General features: G+C 36.1%; 1 protein-coding gene across 3 annotated transcripts in view; it reads left to right on the top strand.

The window, feature by feature from the left end:
* HOMER1 (homer homolog 1 (Drosophila)) overlaps window positions 1–21,562 on the top strand; it is a 167,687-nt gene that overhangs the window by 66,945 nt on the left and 79,180 nt on the right. For all 3 annotated transcript variants that reach the window (XM_006889848.1, XM_006889849.1, XM_006889847.1), the window contains exons 3-4: window positions 13,013–13,169; window positions 18,432–18,563. In XM_006889848.1, coding sequence (XP_006889910.1) covers window positions 13,013–13,169; window positions 18,432–18,563 — 289 coding nt within the window. The remainder of the gene's footprint in view (window positions 1–13,012; window positions 13,170–18,431; window positions 18,564–21,562) is intronic.

The raw sequence follows: 21,562 nt of genomic DNA, 5'->3' as shown, positions 1-21,562 counted from the left end.
AGTGACTGGGATAATTGGGATGGGAGTGTCAGAGACAGTGCGATTGGCACAGGACAGAGCGGAGTTTAGGGCTGTTGTACATAGGGTCGCTATGAGTCGTAGGTGACTCGGCGACACATAACAACAACAACAAATTTACAGAATTTTATGGTATTTAAATAAAAGTGTTTCATAGATGCATATTTTTGAACTTTTGCTGTGAGTAATAATTAAAATATGTAGCTTATACTTGGAAAAGAACACATAAATATCTGTCTGAAGTTTGATGGAATAAAATATGTGCTGTATTGATGCAGAGTATAATCAAATTTAGAAAAAGGACCGATTTTTCCCTTCTCTATTTCATGGGTGTTAATCTTACTTAAATTTATAAATGTGGTTAGAAGTGTACATATGAAACATTCCTATGCATATGGTTTGATTTGCTGAATTTTAGATCCTAGCTTTTTTACCACAGATTTTTTAATAAGCTCAGGAATGAGTGCAGAAATCCGTTGGGCTCAAATGGCTCAGAAATACATGAGGAGCTGTTCAGTCTCAGTAGAAATCAGGGATATGCAAATTAAAACAACAATGAAATACCATTTCATGCCCATCAAGTTGGTACAAATTAAAAATGTTTCTTAGATATTAGCAAGTGTTGGAATAATGTAATAGAAGACTACTAAGAGTGTATAAATACTGTGAAGAGCAGTTTAGAAATATGCTCTGGCGCATATGCTGTGACCAGTAATTCTTCTACTAGTGTGACTTTGTGAAACTGGGTACTCAAGAAAACATACAAAGATTTTTATTGCAGAATTATTTGTAAAAGTATAAAATTATAATGACCTGTATGTTCATCAGGAAGGAAGAGACTTCAATTTTTTTTTTTTGTAATCCAGCTTTCACCATTAGAAAAAAAAATATTAAACACATGTAATTTTAACTTGCTTTTAAAGATTAAAAAAGTGAAATTTTAATATATTTCAACATTTTGCCAAAGTACTTAAAAGTACATCTCTTGGTAAGTACTTTCTCTTGGAAAGATCTTCTCTTCGTAAGTTTATATCATAGTTTGATTATTCATTTGTTTAAGCTATAGAAAGTATAGGAAAAATAGCTTAAAGAATTATTATTTTTTGAAGGCAAATTAAAGCTTAAATGACCTTTTAACATTTAATTAGCTTTAAAGATATTAGGAGCTGGATGTCTACTAGAAAATAATCTATTTTATATTTTTAATACTGTGCCGCCTGTGTTATGAAAAACTATTAAGAGCCTATTTTTTTATTTTCTTTTTAAATTTTTTTCTTATTTTATTATTTGTGTGTGTGTGTACTGTCAAAGATCTGACTGGTACAGGACGAGATTGTCTCTCCTTTTCTCCAGCAGAGCATCTGGTGGATTTGACCAAGAGCCTATTTTTTTAGATTTACTTAACCTGGTATTTTGATCATGCCTCAGAATTTAGTTTATTTAATAGAAAGTGAATTTTGTCATATTATTTAGACTTGTAAAGCCTGATAAAATGTTCAAGAGTAAGTAAATACTAAAATTTTCTAACAGAATCACTCAGATTAATAAAAAATTTTATTAAAATAAAGTGAGAACTATAATGATATTACTATTTTAGTATTTACAGTTTAAGGATATGAGTTATAAATGGTAGTTTTGATGTATTCGATCATATTTTCATCATATTTGCCAGCTAGAGGAGACACTGATGTTTCTGAAAGTATTTCTGTTGCACAGTTGTTATGACTAAGAAATCTACTTACACAACTGTTAAAAATCTTTCCATAAAACATATTGTGTAGTTACTTGTGTTAAATTTTAAGCCAGCATACCTGTGTTTTAGCAGTGTTACTTTATAATTTTGCATTTGCTGTGGTCATTATTTGTTTTGTTTTTGTTAGATATCATCAATTATAATTCATAACCACCCTATGAATAACAGAAATGAACGCTATCCTATTCTGTGCTATTCACATTATTTCTGACATACATGAGCCCATTTCTGCAGTTACTGTGCCAATCCATCTTGGCCATCCATTTTGTCTCTTTCTCTAAACCTCCACTTTCTAAGCATGATGTCCCTCTCAAAGGAATAGCCTCTCCTAGCAACATGTCCAAAGTATGTGAGATGAAGTACTATTTATATTTTATGTGTAAAAAAACCTCCACTATCCAATTGCTGTTTATTTTTTTTCTCACTAGATGGAGTTCTTGTGGTTATGATTATGTGCTGGATAGTGATTAGTAGACTAGCCTTTGCTTTGATCAGAGTAGGAATATGCTTATAAGTAGAAGCGTTCGTGCACATTCATAATCTTTGAGCAACATCGAATCAGCTAATTTAATTAGTAAATGGTTTTTCTCTTTGTGAGTATATATGTAAATGAGAGAGTTTAGAATTTTAAAGAGTTCTGAGATAATCTTGTAATATTAAAATGTATTAACTTGTTCAGAACAGGACTTTGTTTTCGAAGAAAATATCAGTAGTTGAGTGTCTGTTGAAGACTTATTGTGCTGTTTCACAAGGCCCCTGAATTAACATTCTTCAAGCATCATAGCTATTATAGTTATGTGGTTGTTGGTGTCTGGACACTCCTTGACTTACTCTCTCCTGTGTCCTTTTGCCCTTAAAAAGGACTTCTCATGGTGTAGTCCAAAGAAAGTTGCACTCCTAACCCAAAGACTGCTTCAGGTGGTTTGAATATACCAGTGACTTCTCTGGAGAAAAGTGGGCAAAGTCCTCCCAGGTAGTTTACAGCTTCTGAAAACCTACTGGAGAGTCTAATAAGGTTCAGTTTCCACTCAACAGCAATGAGTTATTTGGCCTTAAAAACCATTCAGCTTTTACTTAATACTTGGAAGTTCAAAACTCAAGCTCAATGTAGTTTTTTTGTCTTATTTCCTGTTTATTTGTTTCTGATCAAGAAGGGTATTTTCTGGTACTCTCGGAACTTCTAGTCACATAGTTTAGCATGCTTTAATCCCCTTTCCTTCTTTTTCTTTACTCATCTTTATGTTTAGTAGAAACCTTTTCATGCCTTGTTCTAGAAAGACTCATGAGTTGCATGAATGTGCCTTCTTCAGAATGGTCACTTGTTTTATGATTTTTGGTAGTCTTCAAAAGAAGTTCCTATGATACTTTTTAGAAGTATGTTTTAGTAATTTTACAAAGGTGAATAAATAGTACTGAAGAGATTATAAGAAGAAGTAACGGTCTCCTGAGCCATTCTTCTTTTAACCCATCTTCATTTCCCAGAGGCAAAAAAAAAGATTAGGATAACTTCTTCAGGTCCAAGCATCTCATGCAAACACGACACTAGTTCAGAGGACTTATCTTCTTCTGTGAGTATCTGTCTCTCTGACTATACTTAGAAGCTCCTGGCAAATTTCTCTCCCTTCTAATTGTCCGGAATTGTGTCATATGTCCTCTCCAGAGTCATCAGCTTGACAGCACCTAACAACAGCCACCTAATACCTGGCAAGGATAAAGGTTTGCAGTAATTATTTTAGTGAAACACATGATCATGTGGGCAAAGGTAGAGTGCTTGACTGATAGCCCAGGTTTTGTAGAAAGGAGTCAGGAGGAATGGGTATTGAATAGTTAGTTGACAATGTCAGTAACAGTATTTAGCAGTGTGGAAAATATTATCAGCTCTGCTTCACATTCAGCCAGGCTATTTTTTTTGGAAATATTAAATAGAAAATCATAAGTTTCTTTATATTCCCTTTGCTGCAATATCCACTTGTACTTGAATATTTGAAAAGGACCATTTGAAAGCTAGGCCTTAAAGGAACGCTGAGAAATGTACAGTTTTTCTTCCTAACCTTGAGCTTAAGTGTTTATCAAATCAATTGCCTTGTACTCCTCTGACTAAAGATTGAAACTGTAAAGTTTTCAAAAATGTAGATATCAATGGTAAGCATTGTTATTTTTAAAAAAATTTCCTTTGGCCAAATAACAAATCTTAGCTTTTTTGGGAATTTTTCTAAATCTAGAAAATACCTATATCTGTTTATCTGGGCCAATGGTCTTTTTATTCGTTTTCATGGTTCTGGACACTTAAAAGCTAAATACAGGAATTCTTTTTTTTTTCCCTCTTTTTAAAAATTTTTATTAAATGTTACTAATTTTAATGAAATTTACAGAGATTTTGGATTTCCATTCATTCATTGCTGTACTATTTTCTCTACCCCCCCAGTTCGTTCCTCTTTCCCCCCCTTGAAAGTCTGTTTTACTTGTCCCATTGCCACAGTGCTTGTCAAAGCTAGTTCTGATGAATTTCCTTTGTCAGTGTATCCTTTGCCATTCCCTATCACTCCTCCCTGAGAGAGACTTCACCCTGATTCATAAGGAAAAGGGGACAGCATATTCTCTTAGCTACTTCCTGCTGAAAAGGGATGCTGTAGGTTTCAGGGTAAAGATCTTCTCTCACTACTCTAAAGGGCCCCTTTGGCAATAGGAAACACATAGACTATTGTAGAGATTGATTTTGGGATTTAGATGCACTGTTATCAATTGTGCTTAGCCGTACATGTTCATATCCTTGAAGATGCATCATGGAAGTGTTGCAGCCTAGAAGACACAAATTTAACAAGTTACAAGTACATAAGTCAAAAATTAAAAGCAATAATATTCCAAGTAGAGGTTCTGACAGTGGCACAAATCAAGTTACAGAGGGAAGGTAGTTCTTAAAATAAAAGGCTTATTGACTAGCACTTTGTCTATTATAGTATAAAGGTTAGGAACCACATGATGTAGAGGCTCAGCTACGTCATTTATTGTTCTTAAGTCCTGGACCAAATTTCATCTACCACTGGATTGTTTTACAGCTTGGAAGTCCTCATGCAAGGCAGAGGTGAAGTAAGGAACTGCTTATGAGGTTTCCCCTAAATTCCACCAACTAAGAAATAGTGATAAGAGTTGGGACCTCAGAAGGCTTTTAGGACCAAATAGTAGGCTCTTGTGTCCAGGAGAAAACAAATATACTTACCAGTAATGTTAATGCTCACCCACAGCTCTTCTGGGAGGATCTAAATTATTGAAGCGTCCTCCTTTGTTTCCAGCTGGGAGCTGGGGCCTGTCAGTCCTGTCTGCCACAAGGACCTGATGTGGGCCACCTTGGCCAAGTGTACTTCAGAGCCACACTTAAAGCAAGTGAGTGGGAGCTTCCTCTCTACTCCCTTGCCTCTCTGTAGCTCTTGTCTGTGACACTGTCTGTTGAAGTGGCCCAGCTTTCCACAGTGGAAGCAATTCTGACCTCCTTTATTACCTTTGGGTGGCACTGTTTATGCATAAGACTTCCTTTTCCTGACACAGGCCCTAAACTGGCAGCAATAGCTGCCCCAATAATTTTGACCGCTCTCTGGTCTTTTCTCTTCCCTCTAGATCCCTATTGTTCAAAGAGGGAAAAATTTAAACAAATATATAACAAATAATTTTGAACAATATAATATTTTAAGTTTAAGGCTAGAAATATTAACAATATGATCATTTCCATTCCGGAGATACATGTTCCACTGCAGTTCCTATTTTCCATAAATGGTTTTGGTAAGAAGAATATTGTCAATGTGGATACAGTTCCACTATTCCTCCTCCATGCCATGATATACTGTTATTAGCATGAGCAGTTATAAATCCATTGCCTTCCTTACTCTAACTTAATTTTTTAATTTAAATTTATTATTAATTTCAGTAAAAATTTACAGAGGCTTTGGATTTCCATTCATTCATTGTTGCACATTTCCCCCCTCCCAAGCCTCCTCTCAAATACAGTAATTCTTTATGTCAGCTCTAATGGTATTTGAACATGCTTTATTTTTAAAACAAAATTATAATCATTTTTTCTTGGATCTTTCTTCGGTCTGTTCTTCCATTTTACCCACCCATACTGAGTTTTAGAGTGTATCACTCTGTGTGTAGTGTTTATACAGAGCTTTAATATAATATTACAAACTTTAGAGTTGTCTTATACTAGCTCTGTTACATTATTATTCTCTAAACCAACAAATATGTTTTCATAAACATCTTTTTTTATTTCTAGTTTATTCACAAAATTTGAATACATTGTTTTCCAGACCAGAGTCTTCCAGATTCCCTCACCACCCACCATCAAATTGTACAACCCTCCCCTCCCCCTGTGCTTTCTCATCCCTCTACTTCCATCCTCCCCCTTTGAATCCTCATACTCAGTCTACAATAATGATTTTATGCACTATTTGTCCTTACGGGACTGAGTTAGTTCACTCAACATAATGCTTTCCACTCCCTCCCAACATAGTTATAATTTACATAATCCTTGCTCCTGTGTACTGCACAGTATTCCATTGTGTCAGTGTACCATAATTTCTCAATCCATTCGATTGTGGTTGGACATCTGGGCTGTTTACATGTTCTTATGATGGTGAATAACACTGCTATGAGCACTGGTGTACATGTCTCCATTTGTGTCTCAGTTCTCATTTTCTCACGGTATATTTCAAGCAGTGGAATAGATAGGTCATATGGAATGTCTCATAATATTAAGCAGTTGATATTTTGGACTCCTTAATAAATCATGCTGGGAAAGGTGGATGATCAGAGAATGGATGACCACTCTCCATAAGATGGATTGACACTGTGACTGGAACATTGGGCTCGAACATATCAGAAGTAATGTAGATGGCACAGGAGAAGGCAAGGTTCAGATCTGTTGTTCACAGGTTCACTGTGAGTTGTAGTCTACTCAATGGCACCTAACATCAAGTCTTTGTTGTGGGAGCTGTCTTGCGCATTTTAGGGTATTTAACAACATCCCTTGCCTCTGCTCACTAAATACCAGTAGCATGCCCCCTCTCCCCTCATTTGTAACAACCAGAACTGTCTCAGACATTGTAGAATATTCTCAAGGGAACAAAGTCACCCTCACTGGAGAATACCTTTCCTATGTCCACTTTGTTATTTAATCTTAATGATTCTCCTTTTCAAAGGTACTTAAACCAGTCCTCATGTCCTCAGCCCATATCCTAACCTGCTACCATCCTTTTTCCCTAAATCCTTCAGCTGAGTCCTGACTAACTTCCTATGTGAACTATTTCCTCCCTCTAATCTACCTCCTTGACTGCTGCCAAAGTTATCTTTTTAAAATACAAAGCTGTGCACTATTTTTAAAAATCTCTTAGTAACCTTCACCCAATTTATAAGATTTAAAAAAAAAAATCTCTCAGTAGCTTCTAGAAGGGATTCTCATGAGCCGCCTTCTGTTGTTACCTCTGGTCTTATTCTTTAAAGGCATTTACGCTCACCTAAGGGTCTTGCTACAGATAACAATGTACTGTGGCCTCTTTTCTACTTTGTCTTTGTACAGTTCTGTGCCAATACTTTGTTTCAAAGCTATTCAAGCATCAATTCTTCGATCCTGCCCTTCATCACTGACTTTAAAAGAATATGGCATAGTGAAGAGCATTTTATTTTTAACATACCTGTCTTTCTTCTCAAGATTGAACTTTTCAAGAATAGGGACTATATCTATCCCATGCTTGATAGCAAATAGATACTGAATAAGTGGTTGTATACTTTAATAATGTATCTTGTTAGCTTTAGCAACATCCCTATTGCTTCTATGAATTCTGTTCCATATATTACTAGTGAAAATGATTTCCCTGGCGAGCTCTGGTAGCCTAGTGGCAAGAAGCTGCAATTGCAATCTCAGAGATGCACGGTTCGAATCCACCAGATGCTCTGCTGGAGAAGGAGGAACAATCTCCTCCTGTACCAGTCAGATCTGATTTGATGGAACACACGAAAAATAATGAAATAAAATAAATTTTTTAAAAAAGAAAATTATTTCCCTGTCCTGGATAAAATATATTCTGATGAGTGGGTAGACGTTTGACTACAGAAATCTTAGCTATAGTTTAAGAAATTATCTATTTAGAAGGGAATTAAAGAAAGCTGGATACTTGATATTCAAATTTCATTTCACATATAAGATGACCAGTTTATTGGAAGAACTTTAGTAGTCCTAATCCACAACATAAACAGTCCCAGTATCCTGGAAAATCTACAACTAGGAGAAGATAAAATAGATGAATGGGACCTTCTAAGAATCAAATCCCTATGCACATCCAAAAACTTCTCCAACACGGTAAAAAGGGAAGCCACAGACTGGGAAAAAGTGTTTGGTAATGACATGTCAGATAAGGGACTTATATCTAGAATTTATAAAATACTTGAGCACCACAAGATAAAGGTAAATAATCCAATAGAAAAATGGGCACAGGATATGAACAGACACTTCACCAAAGAAGACATTCAGGTGGCCAACAAGCACATGAAGAAATGTTCAAAATCCCTAGCTCTAAGAGAGATGCACATCAAGACAATTATGAGATATCATCTCACCCCAGTAAGAGTAAGACTAGTAAAATTTAACAGAACAGCAAGCAACAAATGCTGGCGAGGTTGTGGAGAGACTGGAATCCTTATTCACTGTTGGTGGAAGTGTAAAGTGGTGCAAGCACTGTGGAAAGTGGTGTGGCGCTTTCTCAAAAAGTTTCAAATAGAGATACCGTTTGACCCAGCAGTTCCACTACTGGGAATATACCCTAAAGAGACCATAACCGACATCCAAGCAGATATATGCACACCCATGTTTATTGTGGCTTTGTTCACAATAGCAAGGAGTTGCAAACAACCGAAGTGCCTATCAGCAAATGAATGGATAGAGAAGCTGTGGTATATTCACACAATGTAATACTACACTGCATTGAGAAACAAGGAACTCATGCAATATTATTAAAAATGGGTGACCCTGGAGGACATTATGCTAAGTGAAATATTTCAGTCACAAAAGGACAAATACTGCATGGTACTGCTGTTGTAAAATGGGACTGACATCAGGGTTGTAAGAATGAGAAGAACTGGATTAATTATGTATACGGCATTGAAGCTGATGAGGGACAGAACAGTTTAAATGCAATATCTTTTAGGGCATTATGATTATCATAAGAGTTCAGAATGAGGGTTGGAGAGTGTAGTATACTCGGGATGGGGATGGGAGGGGTGTTGGGGGCATTGTGTACCAATGAAGGAGTTTTTCTTTTGCTTTTCAAGGAGAAGAGAGAACAGGGGGTGGGGTGGGTGGGGAAAAAGGGCAACAATTAATGAATGGAAATCCAAAATCTCTATAAATGTTCATTGAAATTAATAAAAAAAAGATGACCAGCTTAAAAATTTTTATTCACAAGGGAATTGTATGATGTGTTTACTCAAAATGTGTTTCTATTGAGTTAGGATCTGTTATTGAGTTCCGTGAGCCTTGCAAAAGCAGTATCATTGCCTAATAATTATAAAATATTCTTACTAGAACACATTTTTTTAATTAGTGTCTTACATCATATACATCCTCAAATGAGAAGAAAAATAGTAAACATTAGAGTGTCTTACTCTTGCTTTACAGACCTCGCATGCGATTTACGGCCTCTGAAAACCCGCCAGAGGGTCAGCTATAGTACATATGTGTGTGTATGGGCATGGTGTATATGCACGTGTGTGTGTGTATAGGTGTGGTGTGTGTATGTGCATGTGCACGTGTCTGTGTATACAGGTGTGTTGTGTATGCACCTGTGTATATAGGTGTGACAGTACTTAACAACAAAAACAACTTAATACTGAGATGGAATTTTTCATCCTTGGATGTCTCTGTGAACTAGAACTAACTAGTCAGTCAGTCTGACCAGCTACACTTATATTTAGAACTTTCATTAAAAGGCTAAAAAGATAGAGGTTATAGGACTTTTCAAAGATAACCCGGGCTGTTAAGTTATCACTCTTGTGAATAAAAAGTCAGGAATTTAATAATGAGAGAAGGAAGTTCTTCAGGCTGGCACAGTGCATCTCCAGCGGGTAAACAATTATGTACTGAATGACTTCACATATAATCACAGTTAAACAAGAAATGAACATTTGCTGCCTCATTTTGTAGGGAATGGTACAAAATGGATCACTTCATTTCTAAAGAGATGAACTGAACAGAAAAGTTGTTATGGCGTTTTCCCGAAACAAAAGGTCCAGGTTACCTACAAAGACAGTACCTCCCTTTCCCACTGCACTTCTGAGGACTGAAGTAGATACAGGGGCATGTATGACATCCAGCCCATTATTAGTAACTTAAAGAGCTGTGTTCCCAAGGATGCAGATTTTGCCTATTATTCTAATTTCTCTCTTTTCTGAAATTTGCCTTAAGGACTTTGAACTGTTATAGGAAAGAAAATGTTAAATAAGTGAAAGAAATAAACTTTATTTTTTTATAGTAGTATATATATCTGATAATGTTAGATAGATCTTAGCTGAAAGCAGGTAATACCAGAGGAATGTGTATATCAATGTTTGGTTGACTGTGCAAAGGCATTTGTGTAGATCATAACAAATTGTGGCTGACTCTGAGGAGAATGGGAATCCCAGAACACTTGATTGTGCTAATGAGAAACCTATACTTGGACCAAGAGGCAGTCGTCAGAACAGAGCAAGGAAGCACTGCATGGTTCAAAATTGGGAAGGGCGTATGCCAGGGATGTTTCCTGTCTCCATACCTTTTCAACCTGTATGCAGAACAGATTATCCAGGAGGTTGGGCTCTATGAGGAGAAATTTGGGGTCAAGATTGATGGAAGATCTATCAACAATCTGCGATATGCAGATGACACAACCCTGCTTGCCAAAACTGAGGAGGACCTGAAGTGCTTGCTGCAGAGGGTCAAGGACTGCAGCCTCCAATATGGATTGAGGCTCAATGTCAAGAAGACAAAGATTCTAACCACTGAGCCAATTGGCAGCATCAGGGTGGATGGTGAAGAGATTGAGATTGTTCACAGCTTTAGTTTGCTTGGCTCCACAGTCAACACTCTTGGTACCAGTAGCCAGGAAATTAAAAGGCACATTGCCATGGGAAAGTCTGCTGTTAGGTATCTCTCCAAAGTATTGAAGAGCAGTGGTGTCTCTCTGGAGACTAAGGTGCGTCTGATACAGGCCATGGTCTTTGCAATTACTTGTTATGCATCAGAGAGTTGGACAGTGACTAGGGAGGATAGAAGGAGAATTGATGCCTTTGAGCTGTGATGCCGGAGAAGAGTATTGAAGGTACCATGGACTGCTAGGAAAGCAAACAGATTCATCCTGGAAAGGGTTAAACCAGGCGACCCCTTGGAGGCAAGGAATCTGAGGCTCCATCTAACATACTTTGGACATGTTGTAAGGAGGGACCAGTCCTTGAAGAGGGACATCATGCTTGGTAGGCTGGAGGGACAGCGCAGGAGGGGAAGACCCTCAATGAGGCAATTGATTCAGTGACTGGGGTAATCGGGATGGGTGTGTCAGGGACAGAGTGATTAGCACAGGACAGAGCAGAGTTTAGGGCTGTTGTACGTAGGGTCGCTATGAGTTGCAAGCGACTTGACGGCACATAACAACAACCACAACAATATATATCTGATGGGCCTAGAGGATAAGGAGAAGAGTATTGCATATTCCATCAACTGTAAAAAGAAACCAAAAACCCAAAAACCAAGTAATTGTGTCTTAGAAAAAATGCAACAGGTTGCTTCTTAGAGGCAAGGATAGTGAAACTCCATCTCACATACTTCAAGCATGTTGTCCGGCTGGTAAATGTAGGGAGTCAGAGAAAGACCCTCAGCAAGATGAATGGCACATTGGGTATAATACGGATTCATGCATTTCTGACATCGTGTGTATGACATGCAATAGGGCAAAATTCATAGATGTTCAGAAGGGCACTAGGCGTTGAAGTTGACGAGAAAAGTTATGCTGCTAACCCAAAGGTAGGTGGTTTGAATCCACCAGCTGCTTTGCAGGAGAAAGATGAGCAGTCTCTGGTGCGATTTACAGCTTCAGAAAACACCCTTGATGGTCAATTATGAGTTCATTCTGACTTGATGGCATTTAACAACAACAGTGACATTTACATAGATTTTTTTCCCGTCCCCATGGGAAGTATTAATACATTTAGTATTAAATTCCAAGTATTACAGAACACTTAATATTTCCATATTCTTTACTTGTACACTTCAGTGGCATTTGTTATGTTTGTCTTGTTCAACCATCACCTTTGTCCATTTCTTTTACACTTTAAGAAAAGCTCACTGACTCCAAATCACCCTTTAAAGCCTCCCTCTCTTCTGCCCCAATAATTACTTATGTATTTTGGTGTGTACGAGACCCTATTTTAGAGACTGCATGCAAGCTGATCATATAGTGTTTGTCCTTTTATGACTGATTTCTTTAATTTGGTATTTTTGAAGTTCAGTTATATTGTAGCATGTATCAAGACTTCATTTCTTTTTTATGGCTCTCTCATTCCATTGTTTATCTGTACCACATCTTGTTTACTCATTCTTCTGTTGATGAACACTTAGGCGGTTTCTGCATTTTGGCTGTTGTGAAGAAATAAGTTTTATTTATTGGGAGAGGGGTAAACCTGTTGTAAATGCTCTTTACTCAAAATTTGCGAGTTTTGTGTTACAATGCTATTTTCCTTTTCTGTTACTCTATTATATGTATCCCAGCTCGTTCTTTCCTTTTTAAATTATAAAAATTATATAATAAATATAATATTTAAGTATATAAATACTTCCATTTCTTGAAATAATAATTTTAAAGCCTGTTTTCTAATAGCAAGCTCTTATTTGGGCTAAATGAAAGTTTTTGTTAGAGAGCAACTTTTGTTTCCCATTACTTTTCAAATTAATAGATACTTAACTGAATACATGTCTTCCCAGTAAGTTGTCTTCTATCAGAATAATAGAGGTGTAAATGGCTGAAAGATCATATATAATGCTTTTGAACAGGAACTTCTAAAAGAGCTAATGATTGTATAGTTAGAACTATTGACATTTGTAGAGGAGTTTTTCATTTCAGAAGATATGGAGTAGCAGGTTATTAAGCACAATATGGTTTTCATGTCCAATGGGCTAGAACTGGCTGCTTTCAACTAGATACTTTTTTTTTCTTTTCTGCCTTGCAGGGAACAACCCATCTTCAGCACTCGAGCTCATGTCTTCCAGATTGACCCAAACACAAAGAAGAACTGGGTACCCACCAGCAAGCACGCAGTTACTGTGTCTTATTTTTATGACAGCACAAGAAATGTGTATAGAATAATCAGTTTAGATGGCTCAAAGGTAAGGTAAATTTAGTTTAAATTATCATGCTATTTTGTTTCATGTATTGTAACATTCCTTTTTCCTCCATACCCTCTAAGGATTCCTTCTTCATATAATATTCTTTGTCAGTTTTAAAACTTAACTTTTAAAAGAACTGATCTTTTGGCAGCATTCATTTCCATGAAACAACTTGGATTAAATATTTTGTTGCATTAAATGCAAAATTATCTTATAAACATGAAGCTGTTTGATTTGTTTGATAAATATTTTCTGCATGTCTGTTACATATCAGATGCTAGGTTCTAAGTAATATATGATGAACAGATGGACATAGTACGTTTTTTTGAAATGTACAGTACAATCTAGTTAGAAACTAGAATTTTTTTATAAATGTGCTTTTAAAGACTAATAGGAATTTCAAAGTTCCTAAGTCATGTAGTCTATAAATGTCATGCTAAAGTTGGTATCCCCTAGTTAAAGAGAAGCAAAAGAACAAGACTATGGGTTTTTTTTGCATGTGTTGTGGTTGGTTTTTTCTTATTATTATTTTGTATATGTGTGTGTGTACCATCAAATCGGATCTGACTGGTACAGGAGGAGATTGCTCCTCTTTCTTCAGCAGAGTTAGTGGATTCGAACCATGTACCTCTTGGATTGCAGTACAGATTCTTGCCACTAGGTCACCAGAACTCCCCACTATGGTTTTATTTTTAGGGTAAGCAAATAGTACTATTTAAAAAGCATGGCTTGCCTGGGTCAGATATCAGCCCTACAAAGTACTGGATGTGTTGACATTAGGCAAATTGCTTTACTTCTCTGAGCCTCGGTATTTTCACTTCAATGTAGGTAGTTATAAGGATTGAATGAGTTAACTTCGGCAAAGCACCCCACATTGGCCTGGTGGAAAAAGGATGGGCAGTCTACTCCCACGGGATTTACTGCCTCTGAACTCCCATTGGAGGGTCAACTATGGGTGGATTCAGACCTTTGTTACTAAATAATCACGTGTTAGTAGACAAAAAGAATTTTTTAAAATTTTATATTGGTTTATTTACAAAGTTTGAATACATTGTTTTTCACACCAGATCTTTCCCATTTCCTTCACACACATACCCATCAAATTGTGCGACCCTGTGATTAACACTTCGCCTCCCTGCCCATTCTCATCCTCCCTGCCTCTTGGATCCTCATACTCACTCTTCAGTAATGGTTTTATATAGTATTTGTCCCTATGGGACTGAGTTAGTTCCCTCAGCACAGTGCTCTCCAGGCCTTCCCAGTTAAGTAGTCATTTCCAGAATCATTGCTCCTGTGTGCAGAATAGTATTTCTTTGTGTAAATGTACCATAATTTCTCAATCCATTTGGTTGCTGTTGGGCAGCTGGGCTGTTTCCATTTTCTTGCGATGGTGAATAATACTGCTATGAACATTGGTGGACAAGTCTCATTTTGTACTTCAGTTCACATTCTCTTGGGTTATATTTCAAGCAGTGGAATAACTGGGTTATATGGAATTACTATGTTCAGCTTTTTGAGGAAGCACTGAATTGCCTTCGAGAGTGATTGTACCATTTTACAATCCCATCAACAATGTATAAGTGTTTCTATCTCACCACATTCTGTCCAACATGTATTACTTGCTGTCCTGTGAAACTTTGACACTGTTACTGGAGTGAGATAGTATCTCAGTGGTTTTGATTTGCATCTCTCTTGGACTAAAAGAGAATATTATTTACTATTAGACTTTCAATCTGTTTTTCCTTTGTTCATATATATTTTATTTCTAAACTTTATAAATTACTACATTAATGAAGTGTTTGTACTGTTGCCTTGAACAGTACTTTGAACATGTGTTAAACATATAGTTCAGTACTTACTCATACTTGAAGGTTAGAAAGACTTGGAGGAAAAGTCATATTTGACATATGTGAAACTTTACTTAGTAAGGACAAAACTTGCTGTGTTTTGTAACAGGGAGCTCTGATAGCTTAGGAATTGCGTTGCCAACACAAAGGTACGTGGTTGGAATCTACCAGCTGCTCCATGGGATAAAGATGGCAGTCAACTTCCATGGGATTTACTGCCTTTGAAAAACTACTATATGATTAACTGTGGGTGGGTTCCAGCTTGATGGTATCAACAACAACAACATATTTTGTAACACTGATTTAGTAAAATTAACAAATTGTAATTATTTATCAGACTAATGAACTATTTTTTTTCTTTTTCTTAGCTCACACCTTCCAATTCTCTATAATGTTTTTCTCTCATAAAAAAAATCAGAAAAAGATTGCTTTGGAAAATGGGGGAAATAAGAGATATAGAAAGATAGAGGTTACCTAAATTAGTTCTATAAACAAAAAATAACAAAACACACACACACAAAAATATGCATGTGTTTAAATACATTTCAGTTGCTCACTCAACCTTCACAAGAATTAAATACTTTGAGTTACTTTTACACATGGAATTTTAGTGATTAATCATCTTGTATTTCTGAGATAATATGAACTAATGCTCTGACATTTTAAGCTATTGAATATACTTGGCTGAACAGAATATTAACTCCTTGTGAAAAAAGCTTCATTTTCTTTATTGAGCAGTTTCTCTCTCTCATGCTTAGGGTTGGTATGGAGTTGACTTGATGATGCCTAACAGCAACACTAACAACGGTCTTCTGTAGCAGAGTTGTTTCTGTCACATTTTCTTTTGTCTAGTGAATTTTTGAACTGATGCTGCTAATGACTGCCATTCCCTGCAGGAGTGGTTGTTTTATGGTTGGCAGTAATAAGTTATTTGACATGGTTAAAGGAGTGCTTTTCTCCTCCCCACCTCATCCTAATTTATGCACTTTATGATTGAGTTATGGAAAACTCATAATTGACTAGAAAACATTTATTTGCTCTCATTTGGTGCCTTTCAGTTGTACAAAGCTTCCTATAACTTTTTCAAATCTTATTCCAGTGCTATCGGCATGACCAGAGGCACACTGCTTGATCTTTAAAGACTCAGTATGTTTGCCTCTTTCACTTAACAGGACAAGAGCTCTTGTGGATGAGACATATAGTTATTCTAAAGAACTAACATTTCTTTCAGGATGAATTGAAAACCAGTTTCTATCAAGTTGGTTTTGACTAATCAATCCCATGGTATTAGAGCAGCAGTGCGCTACATAGGGATTTTAGTGGCTAATTTTTCAGAATTCGATCTCCAGACCTTTCTTCCAAGGTACCTGTGGGATTCCAGCCCCCTTTCAGTTTACAGTAGAGCACTGTAGCCATTTACACCAGCCGCATAGATTTTATACTTGACTTCAGATAGGTTGTATATTAGACTTCTATTCAGAGAATTCGAAGGAATCAAAAAGACAGTGAGATTGTCTATCATTTAACATTTTTCTCCAATATGGAGTATTGAAAACCTCCACAAACTACAACAGGTTATATACAGGTATGGAAAACTTCAGAGTAAGGATTAAACAGGAATTCTTAAATGCAGGAAGAAGTTCATTTTGAATAGCTAAAACAGAGGTCAATAGAAACCAGCTGTACATTGGCCAATTTTCTGAATAAGACCTATTGTTAACCTTGACTTATGAGTTATTAGGGTCACCTGTAAAGTCGCCTTCTCTCCTTCAATGTGATCAGATCTAGCTCAACTGTGTCATCCCCAGTCCCATCCTCAGTCCCAGCAAATTGTGGTGCCTGCTCATCCTTCCTTTCATGCCTTTCGATCTCTGCTACATCTTACTTTCCTGACCTTTACATTACATTTCCCTCTGTAAAAGTCATTGGTAAACTACTATCATTCATTGACTACTTTTACTATAGAATATAAGCTATAATTATACTACTATTTTACTCATTGTTATTTCCCACATTTCTTGTGGGAATTGTGATTAGGTTACTTAATGATTTTTTTTTTTATTTGTTAATTCTTTCCCACTTAATATTTCATTTGGTGACAATCCCACAAGTTAGAGCAGTTCTTATCTCCTCTTTGTGGTATCTAAAGTGACACATTGGGAAAAGCAGCTTTTGAACTGAAGATAAAGGAAGATTCAGAGTATATCAGTTTTTTTCAGAGATAAAACTCTTAGAGTAGGGGCTCTCAAAGCAATAGAGAACACTTCTATTATGTATGAGAGTTAGCTCTCTGCTTGCTGCCCTCTTCAATAGAACAAGTGTCATGCATTTATTTTTACAGCGTCACTAATGCCTTAGACATATTTACATTTATACTTTTGTTCATGTGGTAAACAAATTTAACTTTGTTTTGGAAATTTTTTATTTTCATTTTGTCCTTAAGATTTGACCAGATGACAACTGATAAGTTTTAAATCTTGTACATTTTTAAATTATTGGGATAACCTTTTAATCTTACTTCTAGAAGGCATTAGACAGCCTAACTGAAAATTATTTTATATTCTTACAGTATTGCCAGAGGGAATGAACTTATCATATTTAAAAGCTTAAAGTTTGTTACAGTGATTATCAAATATCCATAACCATAGGATTACTTCCAACTCCTGACACCCTCCATTGAGTTTTCCACTGTGTAGATCTTTCTGAGAGTCAGCCTGATCTTTAAACTGCCTGCTTTTCACTTCGCAGCCCAATTTGTAATACAGAATATCACCAACTTAATATTTAATAGCATATTGAATGAAATACAAAATTTCCAAGACACTATGTGGTAAATAGAAATGATAGTTTTTCTTGTTAATCTGAATTTGTGACATCTGGCAGGAAAAGAAATGGCATTCTCAATTTTTTTAAATTTGTTTTACCTCAAGCAAAGACATATTAATTGATTAAAATTTTTTTTGTTGTTTTAAAAAACTATGATATATTTCAGGTACGTCAGCTTTAAGAAACTCCTTGATTTTGGAATTTAGAAAATAAACATTAATATTATTAATATATTAATTTTTGAAAGTGTGTTTAGAGATAAAAACTACTAAGACCTATTTCTAGTAATTGTCATTCAAAACTGTTCTTTATCCTGATCATTGATATGGAATAAACTGGTCATGCTGAAAACTTTTTAGATCATAGCAAAACTTACTTTGCATGAAAGGTGTTGAGCATTCTTGTCAGACAAGCATGCCAGTAAATTTAGTTAGCTATGTTTTTACACAAGTCATAAAACACTGTAAATTATCTTTGTACATTTAATATTACTTTCCATTAGGAATCTTGTAATATTATGTAACTAAATAATCTTTTGTTTAAATGTCTGTTTGCTATTTCGACTGGTTCCCTATATTTTCTTTTTCAGGCAATAATAAACAGCACCATCACTCCAAACATGACATTTACTAAAACATCTCAGAAGTTTGGCCAGTGGGCCGATAGCCGGGCAAACACTGTTTATGGACTGGGATTTTCCTCTGAACATCATCTTTCAAAAGTAAGCTGAACCATAAGATTTGATTGAAAATATATTTCTTCAAGTCTTAATATATAGTAACAGCAAGAAGTGAGAAATCATGCTGCTGTCAATTGGAAAAATTATTATATACATTAAAAATTGTCACCATTTATTGAAAGGGATTTGTGTGGTTGTTATTGAACTATGTATTAGGAAATAAAAGGTAGACATTATTGCTTTAGAATCACTTTTGCACAGGGATTAGCACCCTCAGTTGGAGGTTGTCTGTGATATTACAAAGTAAGATAAATAAGCACCAAGCTTTTCTAAATTGTGAAAACTCAAGCTGGTAGTGCTATAGATTTCAGCTTTTTTATATGACAGACAGCAGGAACATGCAAATTATTGTAGTTAGGGGAATGTGCTTAAGAGTGCTTCAGCTGGTCATGGACTCAGCCCTCAAAGGCAGGAGCAGGCAATGGGAGGTGTTCTTTGATAATCTGCCGAGCTGCCGTGGACAGAAAGGCCAATTAAATGCTGAGCATCATTGGGCTAAATGATAGAAATAAAATTTGTTCTGCTTGTAAGTAAAAGGCATGCAGGCACTCAACCAGCAGCACCTTAAATTCTTGTGGTTATTTCATGGAAAGACACTGTAGAGAAAAGGAAACAATCTTAGAATACTAACATGATTAAGGAGATGATTACAGTTACTTATACTCTTCAAATTTTATGCCCAGAAGGCTCAAATTATACTGAAATTTCAAGACTTTCTTTTTTAGTCATTCCTTAAAAGTATCACTGTACTTTTGAAACACTTTACACATGGTTTATTATAATGTACAGAATCTGATGATGACTTGAGTTGAAATGGTTGAAGTGCAGAGAAATCAAGTTTTTTGTTAAAGATATTGTTCATATTTACATGAAATCTTAAACTGCTTTTAATCCGAAACCAGATTCTTAACAGTAAATATATTGTTTAAATTTCTTCACTCTTATTTTTTAAAAGGTACTGATTTGAGAATGTATTCAATAGTTCAATGGTTGAAATAACCAACTTGGTTTCCTTTGTTTTAGTTGGCAGGATTCCTTTCCATTGTATAGTTTACAAGTGTTTCTCTTAACTTTTTAATAAAAATTATAACTTAAAGCTCAGTCTTAAAACAATTTTAACTTTTGCCTTAAGTGATTATAAATTACTGTCTATGGGATGATTAAAATAAACCAGAGTTCTCTGCTTTGGTTTCTTGAACTGTTGCTATAAGTTTTAAGTACACAGTAGAGAGACAGCGCCCAGTATAAGGATACAGTTATTCCAAGTGATTTGTTGTTGTTATGTGCCGTCGAGTTGTTTGCGACTCATAGCGACCCTATGTACAACAGCCCTAAACCCTGCTCTATCCTGTGCCAATCGCATTGGCTCTGACACACCCATCCCGATTACCCCAGTCACTGAATCAATCCACCTCATAGAGGGTCTTCCCCTCCTGCGCTGTCCCTCTACTCTAGCCAGCATGATGTCCCTCTCCAAAGACCTGTCTCTCCTTGCAACATGTCCAAAGTATGTCAGACGAAGCCCCAGAATCTTTGCCTCCAAGGAGTAGCCTGGTTTAACCCTCTCTATGATGAATCTGTTTGTTTTCTTGGCAGTCCATGGTACATTCAATACTCTTCTCCAGCACACAGCTCAAAGGCGTCAATTCTCCTTCTGTCCTCCCTAGTCATTGTCCAGCTCTCTGATTCATAACAAGTGATTGCAAAGACCATGGCCTGTATCAGGCGCACCTTCGTCTCCAAAGAGACACCGTTGCTCTTGAGTACTTTAGAGAGGTCCCTAACAGAAGACTTTCCCATCACAATTGGAAGAACTATTTCATGATTTCCTCACCCTCTTCAAAAACAGAACTTTTAGGAAACTATACTTTTATATCAATACTTGTTCCAGTACTCAAAACTTTTCTGGAGAACTTTCTTTTAGAGTGTTGTTGTGTGCCATCAAGTCGGAACCAACCCATAGCTGCCCTTCTAGTTGCATGGGAGTCTTCCTTCTCCCGTGGAGCAGCTGGTGAATTTGAACTGTGTGTTTTCAGGATCACATTGCAGCTTCTCCTCACTAGGACAACAGAGCTTGCTATAATTTTATTGGAAAATAGAATTATATTCAACCATCTGAAATGCTTGACTTGAAAACATAGTAACTAAATAATGGATTCATTTTGAAACAAACGTATTACATAAAATAATTTTTATCCTAAGTAACTTTATTACTATAAAGTTTTTGTTACATTTTTCATACTACAGATTAGCAATAAGGAGTTGTCAGTTAAATTGTGTCAGTCATACTGTTTTCTCTTCTTTACTTCACTCCAGCTAGCGCCAAGAATTTATGGTTTGTTTCTGCAGAATATTTTAATTTGGAAATGGCAAAATGATAATTTATTATCAGCTACTTTAAAGACTAATTTTACTGATTTACAGGCTGTGGGAGACCCAGAGAAATTTGCCATCTTTTGCATAAATGAAACAAGCATAAATCCTGGCTCTGTCACTAAGAATTTTGTATGGTTCAACATCAAAAGAACTAGAAGAGCTACAGCATGCATATATATCTTTGTTTCTGAAACATCAATAGACACTACTTGTTATCAGGTTATCTTATAATTTCCTAAAAGTCAGCATTTTGTGTGCAGTACTTTTTCTTTTAAAATTGTTGCCTTTTTAAAAGGCCTTTATGGAGTATGTTATCCCTTACCTCTGCTCTCCGTTAGCTGTGGGAATCTATTTAAATGCTGTTTGAATGATGTCCATAATGTTATTAAATCTTACTGTCATCAAATGTAATGTGGGTTTTGTGTACCATTGAGTCAGAATGACACATAGCTGACCCTCTAGCAGGTTTTCGGAGGCAGTGGAGAGAGATTGCACATGTTGACAGCATAATCCCTTACCACAAAGCCACCAGAGCTCACGATCAAATGTAATAGTAAATATTATTTTACTACTGAAAATAAAGTGGCACTATATAATGTCATATA

Source organism: Elephantulus edwardii, unplaced genomic scaffold, assembly GCF_000299155.1.
Source record: "Elephantulus edwardii isolate Elephantulus edwardi_28Jun2011 unplaced genomic scaffold, EleEdw1.0 scaffold00082, whole genome shotgun sequence".
In the NCBI taxonomy this organism is placed as follows: Eukaryota; Metazoa; Chordata; class Mammalia; order Macroscelidea; family Macroscelididae; genus Elephantulus; species Elephantulus edwardii.
This window is presented reverse-complemented; position numbering and strand designations above follow the sequence as displayed.